Genomic DNA, 21,218 nt, shown 5'->3' on the forward strand with positions numbered 1-21,218 from the left:
ATTGAATAAATCACCGAAAATTTCAAAATCAAAACAAAACAACATTTGTGGAAAGCTGTCAAACCAAAGTGTCATATCACTGGATTTAGGAAGAACTATTTTAGCTTTGCAGCGAATTGGTTAATAAGGAAATACGACGCCAGTAAAATTTGAAAGCTCAAATTGAAAACGATCCGCCGCGAACCTCATATTCAGGTCCCAGCACTTTTACCTCGACAGAATTTTCTTTTTTTCTTTCTCTCATACCAAACCAATAATGGTTGTACAACATTCAAGCATTTTCAATTCTTTTTAAAAATGAATGTAACTTTTGAAGAGCTTACAATATTTTCTCCTGTAAATTAAAAAAAAAAACACATTTGTTTCACATTTCGTATATTTTGCTTTAATAAAATGCGAATTTCGATAATCCTTTTTTTTAATTCTACAACTAGTCATATAAAACGATTTTTTAACTAACCCAGACATTTGTAAGAAAAAACACATTTTGCTGGCAATAAAACGATTAAATACTGTTACTCGTGTTTTAAATACATACAATATATTGTTTAAAATGAATAAGAACTGTTTAGGTATTTGATATTTATATGTATAAATATATATGTATATAAATAGGTTTATATATACTTTTTGTGTATGATATAGATGAGAATGATGATCGAGCGAGCATGCAGAAATGGCGTTTCAAACTCTACTCTACTCTACTCTACGGCAAATCCACATGTTTCTTCTACAGCTTGCGTTAATTTATCACATAGCAATTGATAACTTTCATAAGGCGGTAGATCGATACGGTTGAAACATGTATGCGCTTTTGGTAAGTTTTGCGTGGGAACATCAGCGGTCAGATGTATTGTAAAGAGCCTGGGACCAACTGCGCCAGTAGAACCCTGTAATGCTCTAAATCCTTGCAATGGTACCCTTGATGATCCTGTAACAAACTGCAAAAGTCGGGCACGCATTTCTGATGAATACGATTCGACCACCTATAATTGAAGAACAAATGTATATTTATTGTAAATTTACGTATATGAGATTTTGTGTAAGACACCAAAAACAAAAACACAAAATTACAATAATATTTTTTAACCATTAAACACCTACCAGATTTAGCTAAAGGCCAAAATCTATACATCACAATTTCTGTACATAGTTGTTTTTGCGAGAAAATAACATTATTTTAACTTACTTGCCAAAACCAAACTACTTGTGGTAAATCAGGTGTACAATGTTTCAAACGAGTATTCTTTTTCCAATCGTTAACATCTATGCTGCTTATACCCCCGATTACTAACTCCAGTTCTCGTTCATCAAAAGGCCGTAATAATTGGTTCGGAATTAGCTCGCAAAAACCTTAAACCAAAGAAAACCCAAGTTAGACAAAGTGAAAAAATGAATTTGTTCAAATATTTTGTTAACCTTTTTGCAACGCCAAAAACTGTTGTTCTATACCGCGCATGAACCTATAATTTACATACAATTTAACGTATTCCCTTTTGTTTTCTTCTGTAACGGCAATGCTAGCTCCCGATGGTTTAAGCTCGTGTACCTTCAAAACTCCAAAACTATTGTTTTCCACACTAAATGTAGACTCTATAATTCCATTTATATTATTTTCACTAAAACAAAAATATTAACTAAGCTTTTAGATTTAAAATAAAGCTATTCAAATTTACAGCATCCATGTTAAACTTCTATGCAGCTCTGGATCGACACCTTCTATATCGTTCAGAGTAATAGGTTTGTTGAGCAATTGTTTGTAGAAAGGTGTTGTAAATCCACCATCCATACAATGACCGTGAAAGACTGCGATTCCAAGGATACGACCAACAAAGTGAAAATATGACAAATGATCGGGATTGACACCTGACAAGAAAATTAAAAACACATATAAAGTAATTAAAAGGCATATGTATATATTTACAATATATTTACCTGAGTCCGGATTAATTTGTAAAGTGTAATGATCGTCTCGGCTATATTGAAATAGACCATACTGAGGATTAAGCATTTCTCTTGATAACAGATAGAGCCATTCCCTAGCCACGCCACCATAATCCAGACCCTCTTCACCTTTGAACTTAACCATAAGTCGCTTTCGCATGTCTTTCGGCCGCATTTTCATAATCAGTCTGTAGCTCTCTTCAAAAATTTCTGTGCGCGTTATTTCTAGTCGACAATGACCGGATTGTGGCTGAAGAGCCTGTAGTTCGTTTCGCAATGCTCGCATTTTACCAACTAAATCACGACGATATTTTGGAAGAAGATCTGCACCTTCTAATAGACCTTGTGGAAGATCAGGCACTGGTTGGTGATGTTGATGCGGTCTGAACGGCTCAGCTGTAACACCTGCAGTTGCTGAGTTTCGGTGATTAGCATTTGAACTGGAGGCACCGGAAACATTTGCCGCTGTATTCGATGGTGTATTTCCATCTGTATAGCTATGGCTTGCAACTGCTAATTGTCCTTCGCCTGGAAAAATGAAAAACAGGCATTGCACAAATATTTTAGTAAATGTATTTATTTACAGACACATTATGCCAAAATGAAAACTTCGTTTTTGTTAATTAAAGCCGCGTCCCCAAGTCAATTTTTTTTTTAAGCACGTGTTATCGATATTTTATAAATACCTTATTTATTTATTTATGTATTTATTTATTTAGCTTAATACAAGCTATCATAACTTAACTTAACTTAAAACTAGCTTAACATTTTTTTTTGCAGTTCTTGTTATCAGTTTTTAACATTAATTCATGAAACATAAAAGCTCTTTAATGTACAAGAACTAAAAATTTTGATTTTATTTGATTTAAAATTACAAGGGACGGGGAATTCGGACTCAAAAAGGGAAAAAGGTAAAGGGTATCTTTCAGATGGGATTTGGAAATGTTGAAATCGAAGACTACCATAGCAGCGTTGCAGTGACGAAGAATTCAGAACATTGGTTCAAAGTGCCCGTAATTAGTGCGATGATGAGGGATATAGAAAAGGCAAACAGATCGCAGATTTCGAGGGTTGGTGTTAAAATGAATATAACTCAGGAGTGCCGGGGAATCTATATTGCCCATTAACAATTGGTGAGCAAATAATATATCAGCGTTTTTGCGTCTAATATATAAGGGCTGCCTGCAAACCTATCAGTTTTAGTCGATCGGCATAAGGAAGCAAGTTGGATGTATCATCCCAGGGGAGGCCACGTAAGGCAAATCGAACGAAACGTCTTTGAACATTTTCAATTCTGAGTGAATGGTTTTTATAAAAGGAAGACCATACTTGGCATGCATATTCAAGATGAGGACGGACTAGGGAATTGTAAAGCGCTTTAGTTACATAGGGGTTGGAAATTTTTTTTGACCATCTCTTAATAAAACCGAGAGATCTATTAGCTTTATTAATAATAGAAAAATAGATTTGATATGGTTGTTGGATCAGAGGAGATTATGTTGGAGAAACTCATTGAAGGTGGAAACCTATCAGATTTTCGTTTGACATTTATAAATTTGAAAAATTTCCTTGCATCAGAAAGAAGGTTATTTCCCATTTGGTTAAGGTATTGGTTATAAAGGAATTCCCTTAATTCAGAGAAAGAATAATAGGCGAGAAGATAGTTGTTGTGATCAGTATCATATTTGGACTGTAAAAAGATCTTCCAAAGCTTGTTACGGGTATTTCTTAGGCTACGGAGCTCTCTGTTGTACCAAGGGGGAGAAGAGGTGAAATCTTTTCTACGAGAGAAGAACGGTACTGATTCTTCAATAAAACGAATTTATAAGGGACTCAACTGTCAAGTGGAGGGATCTTAATTTAAAGTAGGCTGAGCTAAGAAGATTGTTAAGTTTGGACAAATCAGCCCTACGAAAATCATAACAGGAATTTTCCATTTTCAAAAAAGTTGCTTTCAAATTCAATGGGGAAGGAGAGATTAAGGGGAGGATGATAGCGATCCAACACAGTTATCGCAATCAGATGAGAATATGAGATCGAGGTGTCTCCCCATTAAGTTTGATACCCCATTTAGTTGAAAAAGACCACAATCAGACAGACGATCAATGAACAGCGATTCATATTCAGAAGAGATGTTAGTTGGAAAGAAGGATGTCTGATCATCTGAGGTGGACCAATTGAGATGGGGAAGATTAAAGTCTCCAAGAACGATGATTAAATCATTAGGTTGCACTAGTTCAAGCAGATAATCGAAGCAGATGGTCGAATATAACAACAAAGGACAAAACTTAGGGAGTGTAACCTTAACTGATACACCTTCAAATTCGATTGAAGTGGGAATAAGGAGTAATGAACTTTCAAAATTACTAGTGATAGCTAAAAGCACACCTCGACCGTGTGTATTACTCGCATATTCGACGACATCCATTCGATTAATGGAATAGTCGTTAGTGAAGAGTTCAGTACTAAGGATATCAGGTATGGGGTTGGTTTCGGTAAGGGCAAAGATGTCATAAGGAAGGTGAGTTATTAAAGACGGTAGACGTTTTAGACCTTAACCCTCTTACATTTTGATATTAAATGCTAAGACATTTAGGTTTAGTGGTCTTTATTTAAGGAGCGATAGTATTTCTTCATATCTGCACGGGATTTTTGGATATGAGATAGTCGTTTTGAAGAGATAAACCAGGCAAAAGAGGTTAGCTCTTCTCTCACTTTTTAAGGAGATATTTCAAGGCCATCATGAAATTTCCATAGTGCATCACGTTTGGTAGGGAGGCTTTCTTGGGAGATTAAAACCTTAATGTTTGTATTTGTTTTACATTCAAAACAAACAAAATCTGGTTTGTCGTGCAGGAAAGCTATATAAAGACGAACATTATTGTAGATTTTGTGGTCTCTAAGACGGGACATAACATACCGATCATTAGTATTGGCATCAGATAAATGTTTAGTTAACTTAACATTTGGAGGGATCATTGGGTTAAGGAATCATTGTGGTTCTTGCTGTTGTAAATAACGCTGGTTGTGTATTTTGTTTGTAAATTTCAGCAAAGAAAACAAGTTAGGGTCCAATTACTATACTTATAATAATTTATCGATAGAGGTGCACTATTCTATAAGCTGTATAGTCTTGGGTTATCATTGAAGTTTGGTCGCGTTCTTGAGCACCCATATAGAGGAACAAGGGCGGCTGTATGGACAGGTAAAGACCTCTCAGACTGGTTTGAAACCTCATCGGGAGTGAGACAAGGTTGTACATTAAGCCCTACCTTGTTTGCATTATTCATTGATGACCTTTTAGACTACCTGCCGGTTGGAGTGGATTTCGTAGGGATGCGGATTAAGGCACTTATGTTCGCAGATGATATAGTCATGTTTGCGCAATCACCGGAAACTCTGCAGCTCATGATTATCAGGGTTTATTGTCAGCTATGGAATTTAATAGTAAATAAAGATAAATCTATGGTTATGGTTGTTAAAAGTGGTGGTGGACGTAATGCATCAAATGAAAATGGAGCTATAATCCTGAAAATATTGAATGCTTGCGACAATACAAATACCTTGGCATTACTGTTACAAATAATTTAAATATGGATAAACACTTGAAAGAGTTAAGGCGAAAACTTCTATTAAAATGACCTGGAAACAATGCTTCATAAATAAGTGTATAGCTCATAGTAGCAAGTTTTAAGTATTTGGAGCAGTAGCTGAGAGCATACTTTTATATGGATCGAAGGTATGGGGATGTAAACAGTACAATTCGGTTTAAAAACTCCCAACGAACTTTATAAAAGAATATATCATTCGCCGAAAAATACGCCAAACTACGTTATAATGCTTGAAACGGGTCTCTCTCCTTTGTTTATAAAAACATTGAAGTTGCAAGCGGACTTCTTGCTTAACGTTTTTAAAATGAATGATTCACGGGTCGTGAAAAAATGGACATAAAAGCCATACAAGATCAAAACAGTTGGTGTCAAATTAATTTTAATTTACCAATCGAGGAGTTAAAATAAATAATAAATTGAGTGGCGCAACAGTCCGTTTTGAACCAGGGCCTAGTGACTTACAACTCGCAACCATTCCTGTGTGCGAGTACTGTTTTCAGGAATGGAATTGTATACCGAATCCGAAAGGCTAATTTGAGAAAGCACGGGTACTACGAGGAGTTAACAACAGCTAAAAACATCTTGTATGAAGTCATTTTAAAGATTGGTGAGAAATGTATAGCTAAATGCAGAACAACTTACAGCAGATTAAATCATAACCTTGCAGAGAACAACTATTTGAAGGATTCTAATAATGTAATTTTTATGATGGTCAGACTACGTAGTGAACTAATAGATTTAAATTTAATTCCACACAGACCTGGGGCCCTAAACTGTAATGCGTTAATGCGTTTTGAAAGCCAATCCAAATCGAATCTGATATTCGATTCGTCTATGAATTCGTCTCTGTAAAATGTTCGAATCGAATAAAACAATCATCTATTACTATATCTATTTATCGAATAGATTTGCCGAGTCTCGAAGTGTTTCTTATGAGGAAAAAACTTAAAATTGAAATTCAGTCATTATTATCACTTGAGAATTATCGTAATGACTTTTTTTACACTTCACTGCTTTGCAATAGCCACATCTCTCTTTATAATACAAGCTAAGAAAGTTTAAGCTAATTTTTTTCATAGTCATTTCGTTTTTTGTGTTAAAAATTGCCTTATGCCAAAGTATACTTTATTCCTTCAAGTCATACGAATTTCACCATAATTTCAAATTGCTTTTGTTTGGTATGCACACTTTTTCCCAATGGAATTTATTTGCTTAAATTTTGAACAAAATTATTATTTCTTTACTTATATTTTATCTATTTTTCATTTTGTGTCCTTTAAAAACGACCTTCGCATAGCAGTTCGTTACCTCTCTATAGCTAATGACTAACTACTAAAAATCCGAATGCGGATTAGTCATTCCGTAAGCACTAGCTTTCTTATCCGCTTTAGAAATAGAGAGCACAAAATATTCGTTTTCGAAAATATTTGCTTTCGAAACGCATTACAGAGTAGGGCCCCTGATTTACCCCTAGAGTGTAATATATGCAACCTATCAAAAAGAGAGGATATTGTCCAGTTCTTGGGAAAATGCCCCATTCTTAGAGAAATCAAAAGGAATGTATTTAGAAAAGACTTTGTATCGGAAGATGAAGTGATAAGTTCATTGAATGAAATGAATGTTATCAATCTTTACAATCAGTGTTTTTTCAAACATCATTTTTACTTACAGTATTCTTAATGTACAGAATTTTGAAATACAAATATAAACACATTCAGCATTGTGACCAAACTGTATCATATAGAATTTTCATGATATAGGCCACTGTAAAACCATCCGTTCCAATGGACCACCTACAAAAATGTTTTTTTTTTTTTCACTGGTACTGGCTCTTGCGAGGGAGTAATTCCTGTCATGAAAAGTGAGAGTAAGTTAAGCATATAAACTATAGGTACCGTTTATCCCTGACATGACTCGCAGGCAGGAATGGTTGAGAGTTGTAAAGCCTGGTTTTCTATGGACTGTTGAGTCACCTACTTTATTTCTTACTAATGAGATCAGTTATTCACGATGGAAGGGAAATTCAAACGTTTTCAAAAAATTGCTACCCGAATATTTTAGTTATTTAAAATCAAAAAAAAGTATATAAAATTACCTTGTGTTCGAGTTGGTGTTTCAAACTGGTTTGATGTTCGACGAATCATTTGAAGTATGTGACCATTAAGTCGAGGATCGGTAAATTGCGTTGTGCGGTTATTGTGATCAACAAAGTACACACGTCCAGATGTGGTTTTCCTTTGCTCCCATCCACTTGGCAAAGCCCCTAACGCATCTAACGAAAAGTTTTGAGTATCAAAATCACGCGGAATCCTTGGATCATGCCAAGTTGAGACACCAGTCGGAATGTGATAGAAATAAACCTGTCCCTGTTGAGTGGTGCGCATTTCATATCCACAAGGAAGGTCCATAAACGGTCTGGTACTAGTGTTATTACGTACATGAGGATTTGGTCGATTGCCACGTGACCGTCTTCTCGCTGATTCCTCCGCACTTCTGGTAGATCTACTACGCACTCGTTGCAATTGCCCATTCCCACTTCCTTCTTCGTTGGCACTGTTAGAAATATTGGTGGTGCTGGTCGCAGGCTGTTCTCTATTGTCCACAGCACCGCTTGCATCAATCGAGCTATCGTTATTAGCATTCAATGAAGTGCTTGTACTTGAGCTTTGAGCATTACCGTTTGTATGAGGCGTCTCAGTTGGCTGTTTTTGATTGGTATGTGAATTGCTTGAATCTCTACTACTCAATGTAATAACTGTATCTGTTTGGCTGGTGTTTGCATTTTGTATATTTTGGGAGTTTTGATTGTTGTTTCGTTGAGGTGAAGTCATTCGAGTGGGAGACATAATATGCCCATGAATTGTCGAAGTGACAGAATGTTTTTGCTTTTTACCATTATGGTTATCCTTTTTATCAGTATTTTCTTCTATAGAAAGCAGAGCTGGTTGTTGCTGTTGATGCAATTGAACAATTACTTGGGAGTTCCTGGATGTTGATTCGTTTGTGGAACGTGATGATGGTGCACCGTTTCCTGAAGTCGAAGAACTTGGTGTGCAGGCAATGTTTGGAGATTTTAACTGGGTAAATGTCAAATCACTTTGCGTTGGGCTGCTGACGGATTCAACTGAATTTTGATTGTTTTGAGAATTGTTCTTACTTGAAGGCGAAAGACATTCTCCGTTTGGGGTTTCCGCATCAAAAAGCCTTGCTGGGCTGCAATTTTCTTTTCCAGCTGAACTTGTTATTTGATCGGTGCAAAATCGATGCGAAGACTGCTGATCATTGCTAAGACAACCACGACTCTTTATAAGGTTGTTACAAGTGGACGGTATTGATGACGGTCCTGAGTGCGTGACTTTTATTCTCTCTCCATTGGAGTTGATATGTTGGTGAACACTTTCATTAAGCTGTGAATGGTTTCCATTTAACTGTGCATTTTCCGAATGTGTCGGTCGATCCCATTGAGTAGATTTAGTACTATGATTAACATAATATACACGTCCATTGGGCGTACGTCGTTCCTCCCATGCATCTGGTAGGTTACTTTCGGAAGAATTATCTTCTGACGGACCACGTACATCACCTCCAGGACCGACAATTGCAAGGGGATTACCTCCACATGGTCCATCTTTTGAAAGGAGTGCAATTATTATTTGACCACGAACGAGGTCATCATCGTCTGGCGATTGTTTACATAAATCCAAACGTTGGACTGAAATGTTTAAGTGTTTTGTTTTTAATTAATAAATTAAATTTTACAAATACAAGAATTTAACTTACATCCAGCTCCTTTGAGATTTTGTATTATCGGTGCAGGTATTCGGACACAACCCAAAAATCCGCCACCTTTTCTAATTTTACGATCATTCCATACTGTTATTTTAATAACATCTCCCCTCCCTAGAAATAAATCATAGTGTGCATTCCATTTGGGATCCAAAGAAGATTTACTGATATCGGTTGTATATATTTGTCCTGTTCCCTCAACGGACACTCTAGCAAAGGGATCCGGCAGACCTATTTAAGGAGAATTGAATAGTTGTTAGGTTTATGAAATTAAAATACTTGCTGTGTATTTAAATAGTGAATAATTATTTTTTAAAAATCCGAAAAAAATATATGTTTTTGTCTCAACTGCATAACAGTGCCGTACAATTCTAAACAACATGTATTTTTAAAACTGCAAAAAATTGGTACCAACACGAGTTTTTCGAGAAAAACAATTGACAATTTTTGTATTTGTATACAGTACAAAATAAGAATAGCGTACAACAGAACAAAAAATCCTTTTTTGGTAATTTAATATTTTCCTTATTTTTTTATTGTTGTTAACTAGGTTTATAAATATAAATAAGTGACCAAAATATCTTATCTTTCTGAAGCATACTAATAGTTACCGAAAAAATAGGAGATCTGGACGGCCACCCATTAATTTAGATGAACCTGATGGATGCCTAAAGTATTGGATGGATTTGAGAACCGAAAAAATATCCCTTTAGCGAGAAAAGTTTAGAACATTTATTAAAGGATAAGTCACAATACTAACCATTAAAATTCTATTACAAAAATACAGTACCATTCTTACTAAGAATTTATACGATATTACCACGATGGGTTTCTGAAATCCAGACAGGATCTTTGAAACATTGACCAGAATATTTTAAATTAGAAAGAAGGAATTTTTAGCTTGAACTTTGCTTAAATTATTTTATCTTGACCAATTACTTAACCAATTTCGGTAATACGTATGCCATACATCCAATAGCTTTTTCAAATCATTTTCAAATATATTAAATCGATGGAAAGTAATTTGAAGGACCCACTTTTTTCGGATTCTCTACCATCGTAATATTAACATTTTTTTTACGAATGCCATACTTGCCATGCCATGTCATAAATCTTTATTAAATTCAATAAAATTCTCAGAGGTTTAGATTTTAAAAGAACTTTGAAAGTGGCTGGATCAATGGCGCTAGTCAATTGATATCGGATGATATCATATAAATAAGTGTCGGACTATGAATTCCCATACACAAATTCCAATTTGATGATAAACGAGTTAAAGTAATCAGGCATTAACCATAACCCGCTATGATTGTTTTCAACAAAAGAAAGCTTATTAGTATGAATTTTGTATATTGTTTCATTTAAAAAAGTTATTGTGTTAAATTTCGTTATCAGCATTCTGATCATATTATGCTAACTGAGGAAAATTTATTTAAACATCAGCGACTTAAAATCTGTTGCACATGCCTATTTTAAAAAGAATATCCTTTATCACTCTGAATAATTTTATAGTCTTAATAGATATATAGGAAAATGTGCCAACTGTTCAGCAAACATTTCGACGATACCATCAAGATTAAGGCAGTTATCATCTTCATAGATGATATTAATCGGTATCTTAATAGTGAGATCGATGTATGAACTAATAAAATTAAAGCATTTATTTGCGCTAGGACACATAGTATTGCTAGCTAATACGACGATAAAACTTAAGTTAATGATCAGTAAATTATGAGAATTTTGTAAACTCTGAAAACTTACACTAAATCAAATAAAATGTTAAATAATAAAGAAACTAATTTCACTCAAAAAGTGGGGACAAAAGCAATAGAAGTAGTTGACAATTAAATATGGAAAGATCACTTCTCCAAATTACATAACGGTGATGACGAACTGAATTCCGTTGTAAGGGAGAACCACTCAACCTCGGCGACGCAGTTCAATAATTCCGCCTACCCGACCTTGACGAAGTGAAGATAGCTATATCTAAACTTAAGTCAAACAAAGCTGCTGGTGCTGACGGCATCGCTGCCGAACTATTCAAAGCACCAGGCGATGACTTGGTACGGAGCATGCACCAACTCATCTGCAAAATATGGTCGGAAGAAAGCATGCCCGATGAGTCCACTATCGATCAAATATTCACACTACGGCAGATCTTGGAAAAAAACCAGGAGCTTCAAATCGATACCCACCATCTCTTTATCGATTTTAAAGCCGCGTATGACATCTATAGGGAAGAGCTCTACCGAGCAATGTCTAGTTTTGGCATCCCTGTCAAACTTATCCGTTTGTGCAGAATGACGATGGAGAATGCACGCTGCTCTATCAAGGTCGGAAAAGATCTTACCGATGCATTTGATGTCAAAAAAGGTTTTAGACAAGGCGATGCACTGTCATGCGACTTCTTCAACATCGTTCTGGAAAGAATTGTGCAAAACTCAACCGTCAACACTAGAGGCACAATCTTCCAAAGGTCCATCCAACTACTCGGATACGCAGATGATATTGACATAATTGGAAGATCAAAGCGTGATGTTTTTTGAGCATTGCGACGGAATCGAAGAAGATGGGTTTAGTGGTCAATAAGGGCAAGACCAAGTATATGCTGTCATCAAAAAAGGACACTGAACAACGACGTCTTGGACAAAACGTCACCATGGACAGCTATAACTTTGAGGTAGTTAAGGACTTTGTCTACCTAGGCACCGCTATTAATACAGACAACGACACCAGCGCTGAAATCAAACGAAGAATAACTGTTGCAAATCGCTGCTTCTTTGGACTTAGAAGGCAATTGAGAAGTAAAGTCCTCTCTCGAGTCCTTTAGCAGAATTAAAGTCCAACGGCTTAGATGGATAGGTCATGTAGAGCCAATGGACATCAACGCTCCAGCCAACGCTCTTCGAATCCAATCCCCAGGGACGGCGCGCGCAGTAGAGGGAGACCGCGACTCAGATGGCGCACCCAGGTGGGAGAGGACCTCAACCAACTTGGCGTGCGAAACTGGAGACAACTAGCTAGGGACCGAGCTGGCTGGAGACGCATATTGGTTGAGGCCCAGGTCCGCCCCGGACTGTAGCGCCACCTTAAGTTAGTAAGTAATTAAAAATATCTTGGTTTGATGTTTACTCCACAAAGTAAATTAGGTAGAACAGTGTAAAAATTGACCTAAGCACACAAAAAGCTTATATGAAAAACAAAACATAGGACTCAGAGTGAAATACTTCGAAACAGCGAAATCGGTTATACTTACAAAGTTAGCTGTTCGCTATACTGCATATCCTTGATGAAACGACGTTATAATCAAAATTTGAGACACCTACATACATCAAAAATAATGTAGATAAAGTGTTGCGGCCAATTAATTACATATCTTGAAATCCCTTGAATATATCATTCATTTTTCAAGTTTAAATCCGGTACTTTCAGAACTGAGAAAGCTACAATTGGGAAAATGAGATAAAGCTAATTAAGTTCTTGATATACTGAACGAACTTGACTGGTCTGCACTCTACAATCATGTCAGAACAGCATTATTATGCCAAAACCAAATATAAAGAGAAGCTATTTAATATTCAAATGCATCTTAATAACATTTCGTATGCACAAAATGCATTTATAAGTCATTATGTTTAAAATTCATAAACTTGTCAGTCTGATGAACGGCTTGTGTTGTGTCTTAAGAGGATTTGGACATCATCAATGAAAAGTCATGCATAAAATAATAATTAAATGTTTTATGAACAGAAAACCTGCTGCAAGTACGGTAAGGGTTCATAAATGCAAACATATTTTGAGAGTAATCAAAGAAAAAAACATTTTTGCTAAATTTTTCCAATGTTCTTCTAAACACTTGAATTGAAAAATGGAGTGCTGATTAATTACAATTTTTAACCAATGATTGAGCTGCGCAAATGGGGCAAAGTACTGTAGCTGAAATAAGCGCTGCAGTTATTAAGAAAATGCAGTCGGTTCTATGCCCACTTTTCATAAAATGTGAGCCCTTCGATTCAACAAAAGAATATATTTTAGGAAAATATAACAAACATTCTTATTAATTTATAACTATTATTAAGTATAGTGTGAGTATACTTACATTTTCGCAAAAACAAAATTTTGCAAATTAAAAATTTAATACAATAAACACAATAGCTGATCGAAATGATATTTATGCCTGTTGCAATTTGTACCAAGTTTCCCAAACTTGGGTAAGTGCTGCCAGCAAATAGTAAGGTTTAAGTGATCACTTTACACAGAACAGAGAAAAGTTGATGATCAAAATTGACTATCAAAACAGTGACAATCAACTATCGCTTTACGCGATTTCACCCAGTGTTATATGAGGGCTTTGATCCTAAAAACATTCTAAAGATTTTTTGGTGAAATTTATATGGGCATTTCCACAGTATTTTTAACTTTCATGTTACCACAGTATATTAAGCCTTAGAAATGAAATTGGCACTTTCTAAGTGGATAGATTTTCGTATCATGACTTATTTTAATTATATAATCTACTTTTGACTTGATTGGATTAAAATTTTTAATTAAAATTAATAAAAAATAGGCTTAAATATTGCAAATTTCAAGCGTACCAGATGCAAATTTATTAAGTTTTATAAACAAAAAACATTTCAACGACCTTTGACCCAACTTAACATCATTAATTTATAATTATTTATAATATACACTGATAGAAAAACCTCGAAAGAAAGGTGTGCTACCATTTAAAAAATAGTACAAAGCAATTAAATTAGAGTACCTCCGTTTTTACAAATATTAAAATCTGATCTTTTTCTCTATATAACTTTCTCAACGATCGATTCTGGTAGTATTTTATAGACTTAAATTATTCTCTATCAATCAATAAATCAATTAAAATTTAATTGGATCATGTGCCTCTATTTAAAAATAAATAATGTAATTTTAAAGTTTAAAATTGAACACGTGATTGGTATAGAATATGTAATTTTTTTAGCGGCACATCTATCGATAAGATCTTACAGAAAAATAAATGATTGTGAATGATAATTTTACGACTAATCAATAGTAAAAACAAGCCGTTGATCGAAATTTTTAAGTTTCAAAGTTTTTACGACAGTACAAAATCAAATTTTTGTATGAAATGAGGGTTTTTCATTGAATGCACACATCTCCACTGCACTGCACAGAACTGAAGATATTTTTTAACGATGTTTCAAAATGAATCACGCAAGTATTTTCTTGTTATTTAGATGATAAACAACCAAGAAAATGTTTGTTTATAGATGTGCCTCAAAATAAAAAAAAAAAATTTCAATTGTTGAAAATGAAAGATTCTGTGGAAATGCCTATATGTGTTGACAAAATCACTTCAAATTAAAAATTTCACTTTATAAAGACAAAAGCTTTGTTATCTTAGCAACAAAAATACGGTCTTTAATCTGATGCAACGTCATTTAAGGCATAATTTTCGTTGACAACATAATTGTGTATGTCTTAATATGATTTCTTCCTCACTGCGCAATCTATAAGAAATATTAAAAGAATAGTAATCCAACAGAACCAACTCTATATCTTTAAACAGTAGCTCCATATTCTGTAAATAATTTTTTGATTTGGCATTACTGCGATTGCACTCTTGAAGAGACTCATAAACACTTATGGATCCATTCCAAATCGTTGCGTTCATTGCTTCAAAGCAATTGCACCACTTTACACAATTGAGCTTTAAGGGTCGATTTCTGGATTAAACCAAGAAATGTGTTAGAGCTGAAAAATGTTTCTTATTCAAGTTGCTTTGCTGATTTCTTTAACATTTGAATCCAATAACTTTTTTGCAGAACGTACTTTAGCAATCTCTTTTATTGATCTACCTCTCTTAACCATTGGTACATTAGTTTACATTGGACCTCCATAAGAGTGTTTCTTTCTCCTTTTTACTGTAAATATTATGTGTGTTACATATATTTAAAAAATATCTTTAAACGCCTAACCTAACTCGCCAAATCGAATTGCAATAAAGGTAATACTATATTGAAATTTTAAGCAGTTTTTTAACAGGCCTTGTTTTCATTACATTTCAATCACCTATTATTTTTTATTTACTAAGTTTTGTATCTTAAGATGCATTCTTCATTTTCCAATTTTCATCAAAACAACCTTTTAAAAGTTAAATAAAGAACAACAACAAACATAGAGACGAAAGGAATCGAGTGATTGTGGTCTGAGAGGAACACCATACGTCACTTGCATACAGGATGGAATAAAGCTACTTAAAAATATAGGATAGAAAAGCTATTGTAGTCTCTTTTCAAAGATGAAGAAGTTGGTGGGGACATATTGAACTTTCGTCAGTTATTAATTGAAATTGATTTTTTTTCACAATTTTATTTGGAATTGTGAATTTTTAAAACTATGTTAAAAAAATAATGAATTCAACAAACTAATAGCCTAAAGTTTGACTTGGAATTGTTCTTGCAGGGATGATTTGTAATTTTGATTTCGCAACAAGCCATAAACTCTGAACTGGTGATTGATCCGCGCCAATTTAATAGGTTTATTTCTTTTCTTATCCAATCACGTCATGGATTCCATCTTGCTTGAAGATAAAAAAGTCCCACTTGGAGATATTATTAATGGTATGTGTTAACACGTTTTCGAGAATGTGAAAATAATTTTTAGGAAAGCACCAGTGGCGAAGGCACCATATAAGTCGATTCCTATCGACTTACCTTTTGTAAATCTCAATATCAACAAGAAAAACTTCATGCATCATGTATATAAACAAATCATACAACAGCAACCCTTGTGACATCGACATTACTTACAATTATTTAATCAACATGTATTTTCTTCTTCAAAGGTATGCCGGGTTATTATTTTTTCGCTGAATAGAGCAAAATTTGTTTTCTATTCCGTTTCCTCTTTTACTTCTCGCTAAAAACGTAACCCGTCTTCTATCGACTTATTCGATATTTTCCTTCATTCTCGGCGGATGAAGTTTAAGAAGTAGGGGTTGCCACTTAAGCAAAATTGCGTAGTGGAATTATTTTTGGCAGAAAGTTACTGTAATTTTAAATAAGAGGCAGATTTGCAGTGCAAGGTGTATAAATAAAAGTGTGAACAAAATTTGAATTGGAAGTGATTTCAAAAACGCGCTATAAACGCTTTTTTGTACACAAATTAAAGATAATATTATAGGTCAACTTAATGCAAGATATAAATCTTTTACTAATTTAGTATTCTTAGATTAACATTCTTAATAAATCGAAATAGGTTTCTTTTGTAGCAAAAATGCCGTATAAAAAAAATATCTTCTTTAATAAATATTTTTCATGGAATATTCGATTGAATGAACTTTAAGTTTTTGCATACAACTCCATCCCTTCGTCACCTTGAAGATTAAGCACCCATGTTAGACATGTTACGCGACACATTTCCTCAAATTTTTAATTTGAGTAGATTGCTTTTAACACCTCCGAATAGTGTTACTTCAGTTCTGAGATCTTTTTCAGCAAGTACATTTCTGATATTTTTTCTAGTCCCTCATTTTTCTCCGACTTAACTTTATAAATAAGTCACGCCTCGCCACTGGAAAGCACAGTTAAAATGGGGATAAAATGCTTCATTTATTCAAACACGTTTTAAATCACTTTATATCCAAACAAGGCTTTCAGATATGTCTAAACAATTTGAAGCTGAAACATATTCCACTACGTTAGGGTTAGGTTATGATGAAGTGGCTGTCCCAGATGGAAACGGACACACTTCGGCCAGTTTAATGGCACATTGTGATAACACATGCATCTTGAGGCTTCCTCCTAAGCTCAATGGAACCAGTTTGAGTCCCTTACGAAACGTGAGAAGCTGATTATGTTGATATGATATAGATCGTTAAAGAAGAATTTTCCTAGGTAATTCTTGCGTTTTCGAGCTAGAGCAGGGCTTGTGCAGAGAAGATGAAGAACCGTTTCTTCCTCTTCCTCGTCCATACAGCTTCTGCAAAAGTCATTTGAGAATACGCCTAGTCTCGTGGCGTGCTTTCCTATTAGACAGTGTCCGGTTATGACACCTATTATCGAGCTTATATGCGATCTGCTTAGAGATAGCAAGCACCTTGAACGTTTTAAATCCACTGTTGGGCAGATATTTTTTGTGACCTGGCACGTGGTGATGTTGTTCCACCTGGTGCCTGCCCTCCTCACAGCGTCTTGCATTAGCAACAGTTTACAAGTACCGATTGGTATGCCAGTGTGTGCCAAACGTGGTAGGATGGACTGTACTCTGTGAGTTCATCTGCCTTACAGTTATCTGGAATATCTCTATGGTCCGGCACCCAGCAAAGTTGAATATTAAACTGTTGTGCCATTTCCATTAGAGATGATCGACAGTTATGGACTGTTATAGTGTTTGTAGAGACAGAGTCCAGTGATTTGATAGCAGCCTGACTATCTGAGAAAATACGGATATCAGATGTTGATATCACGTTTTCTTTAAGCCAGGACTTCTTTTATCACCAAAAGTTCCGCCTGGAACACGCTACAATGATTGGGAAGGCAGAATGAGAGACTTAATTTCAGTCGTTCAGAGTACACACCTCCACCAACCCCTTCTTTTGTTTTTGAACCATCTCTATAGGAATGGATTGGCTCATCTTCCAGGAATGTCCTATCCTCCCAAAAAGATCGGGGAGGTAGGTATAGAAATCTTGAAATTTCTGACGAATTCCAGTTGGGGGATGGTGTAGTCTGTGTGCTTTGGAATTGATACTAATTACCTAAGAATTATGGAGTGGCCAATGTTGTTGTTAGTCCAACAAGAGGTCAATAGGTGTTAGGTAGAGCAAAGTGTCCAGTGCCGCAGACGGGGTCGTGCGAAGCGATCCTTTTATACATAAGCTAGCTGAACTTTGCTCTTTATTTAATTTATCCCAGTTTATTCCTTTCTCTAAAGCAGTCCACCTTAAAAAAGTTCCACTAACAAACATAAAATTGGGTGTGCCTATTTCATCGAATCATAGTGATAATATCGAAGTTGGTATCAAAGATCACAAAACGAGGAAAGAACATGCATTTTTTTAAATAGTAAATTCCAAATAGCAGAGGCATAAGTTTAAAGATTGATATCAACTTAAATGTATCTCGACAATTTTAAAACTTTTAAACTAAGCACAAAAAAGATAAATTCCCACTCAAACAAGATACCCAGAATCTTACTAACGACCTATTTCTTGAAAAAGTTCTATTGGCTACAACTCGGTTTATTGATAAATTAGAATTCGATTATGTTCTAACTCATTTCTTTGTCAAGTTCTCAAGTGTCCCTCAATTTTGGGTGTCTAGGATATTAGAACTCGGTCTAGCATTGTTTTTACTTCTTCTTACTTCTTCGAAAGGTCCAGTTTTTAGAATCTTAACGGTTTTGGATTAAATTTTAGACTACAAGGATTTTAAAGTGCAATAATAAAATATATAAACATAAACGGTCTCCAAAAAATAAAAGGGAGATGCATGCTGTAAAGTGTCCTGGACGTTGACAGTTTCATAAAGCGTAGAAGTTACCTTGAGTCTGCACATATAGACATACATATATAGAGTTGTTTAAATTATGCCAAGAAATAACATCAAATAAGGAATAGTCAATATTCCCATCGACAATATAAATAGTTAAATAGATATGTAAATCTAAATATGAAGAAATATTTTAAAATACTAAACCCTTGTCAATATTGTTGCATTTTTCATATCGACATTAATCTTTTGACTGAATTTGTGGAAAACAAGATTTCTTAAAACTGTTTAATATACTATTTTCTATAATTTAAATTGCATGGACGATATATTTTAGAGATCGCATATATAAATTTTTATACATAGGAACATGAGTACATTTATCAAAAATGGATAATTTTAAATACCTAAAACAAATCTTAAAGAAAATCCAATAAAACACGAGAACACAATTTTTATTTCGAAAAAAAATAAGAATATAAAAACCAAATCTACAAATAAATTCCCGCTCCAACGAAATCTTTCAGAGCTTTAAGTCAAAACTATCTACGGGTTGCTAAACAATCTAGCAAAAAAACATATTCAACCGAGATATAAAACTCTTAGAAATCAAAAATCATTTTACACCGAGTTCTACAGATATATCTAAATGTGAAGAAATGCTCTCGTTCTAAATATTTTTAAAATAAAGTTTCGATAGACCGAGAATTGCAATTGGAGCTTTTAATTTGTTTTAGAACTTCGTCAAGAAATTGTCTGCAAGTATTTCATTTCACTTAATGGAACATTTCATTTGACAGCTCAACGATCAGAAGCACAATAAACCCCATAAAACATATATATTTTTAGAGTATTATTGTTGGCCAGAGGTTTTTAGAACTAAATTTACATCAAAGTCATCAAATAAAAACCTAGCCGCGTTATCACTTCCAAACAATATAATTTGATCTAGTAATTTGAAATGATAAAAATCCCAGTGTATTAGTAAAAAGCAAACCGATTGGTATATTTTGATTCAACTTCACCTATCAGTTATGTGTAATCCCTTAGCATACTCATAACATAAAGATAAATTATTATATTTTTCGATAGTCATGCACGCTTCACTTATTTTCAAAATTTTCTACCTAATTATTTAAAATTATGCATTAATACAAATTAAATTTTTCAATCAGACAAACTTAGTTGGATACTTACGAAATAGGTCTTTCCGGGCCAAGTTTCTCGCACACAAAACTACAAAGACAATAAATGCACATTTAATTAGCCACTTGAATACAAAAGAAGCTCTAGACACAATTATTATTAAATTATTCGCTGGTTTCATTTTTATTTACTTTATAACTTTACTTACTTGTTATTCGAATTTTATGAGTTCCATTTTTTCGTGGATTATCTAATTTATTCATAACTATTTTATTGTGAATGATATTTTGCGTATTGACTATTTATTGCACTTCTATATTTTAATATATATTAAAGTATTGCCGAGTAGTTTTTAACAACACGCATCTAGAAATCCTATAATGAATAACTTTTTTCGTAATAATAGACTTCCATTACTGAACTTTTTTTTTGGTTGATTATTCACGAGCACAACACATTTTGCGAACTATTATTTATCGCAGTTTTTGCAATGCAGGTTTAATTTAAAAGCAAAAATCCCCCAATCAGCATACACAAAAATTAATTTGTTCCTTTATGCACGTACATACACTTCTAATTAATTGAAGAATTTAGCGAAAATCAATTAAAGAAAATTATTTGTAAGACGTTAGAGAAATGAAAATAAAAAAATGTTAAAATATGAGTTTACTCTTGAATTAATAATATATTGGTTAATTTCTCCCAACACCATGTCTGAAGCTTATTCCTTTTCCCGTTGACAAGGAATATCTATAAATATAGATTAATAGCCCATCCCGTATTATGAGAAGTGATTTGGAATTCCCTTCAGTTGGTTTCCAGATACATTGGAAATCCTGTGGTGAACTGATGTTGATAAATATGGTAAGTCTTATCGTATAAGCAAACAACAATATATATCACTGTCTCTTTTACTTCCAAACGTCAAAGTTATTCATATATAAAATCTATTGTGCAATAATCACGAGATTATACGGGGCTGCACTTAGAGGCTACGGATATAAAAACTCGAGTAGATTTTTTATTTCACCATTTGTATACAAAACTTTCAACGCCACATTGTAGCTACGGCGACTTTAAAAAGTAACAGCTCCAAGATTAAATATACATTTGGTAACAAAAACATGACATACTTAAATTAAATTGTTTTGGAACATAAAATTCGAACCAAAAAACTGAATCTTCTATATTATCTTGTCTTTATGATATTTCTCAACTTTTTAAGATCCATTCAAAATTA

At 34.2% G+C, this 21,218-nt stretch overlaps 1 protein-coding gene across 1 annotated transcript; it reads right to left on the reverse strand.

Moving 5' to 3' along the window:
* Window positions 1-358: 358 nt before the first annotated feature.
* On the reverse strand, window positions 359-20,725 carry LOC129949677 (E3 ubiquitin-protein ligase SMURF2). The gene is made up of 9 exons (XM_056061269.1): window positions 20,187-20,725; window positions 20,030-20,068; window positions 9,336-9,572; window positions 7,651-9,267; window positions 1,936-2,472; window positions 1,677-1,866; window positions 1,420-1,619; window positions 1,190-1,353; window positions 359-986 (listed from the first exon to the last, which is right to left on the reverse strand). The coding sequence occupies exons 1-9, from the start codon at window positions 20,239-20,241 to the stop codon at window positions 702-704; spliced, it is 3,324 nt and encodes a 1,107-aa protein (XP_055917244.1). The 5' UTR covers window positions 20,242-20,725; the 3' UTR covers window positions 359-701.
* Window positions 20,726-21,218: the final 493 nt, after the last annotated feature.

This window comes from Eupeodes corollae, chromosome 3 (genome assembly GCF_945859685.1).
Source record: "Eupeodes corollae chromosome 3, idEupCoro1.1, whole genome shotgun sequence".
Taxonomy (NCBI): domain Eukaryota; kingdom Metazoa; phylum Arthropoda; class Insecta; order Diptera; family Syrphidae; genus Eupeodes; species Eupeodes corollae.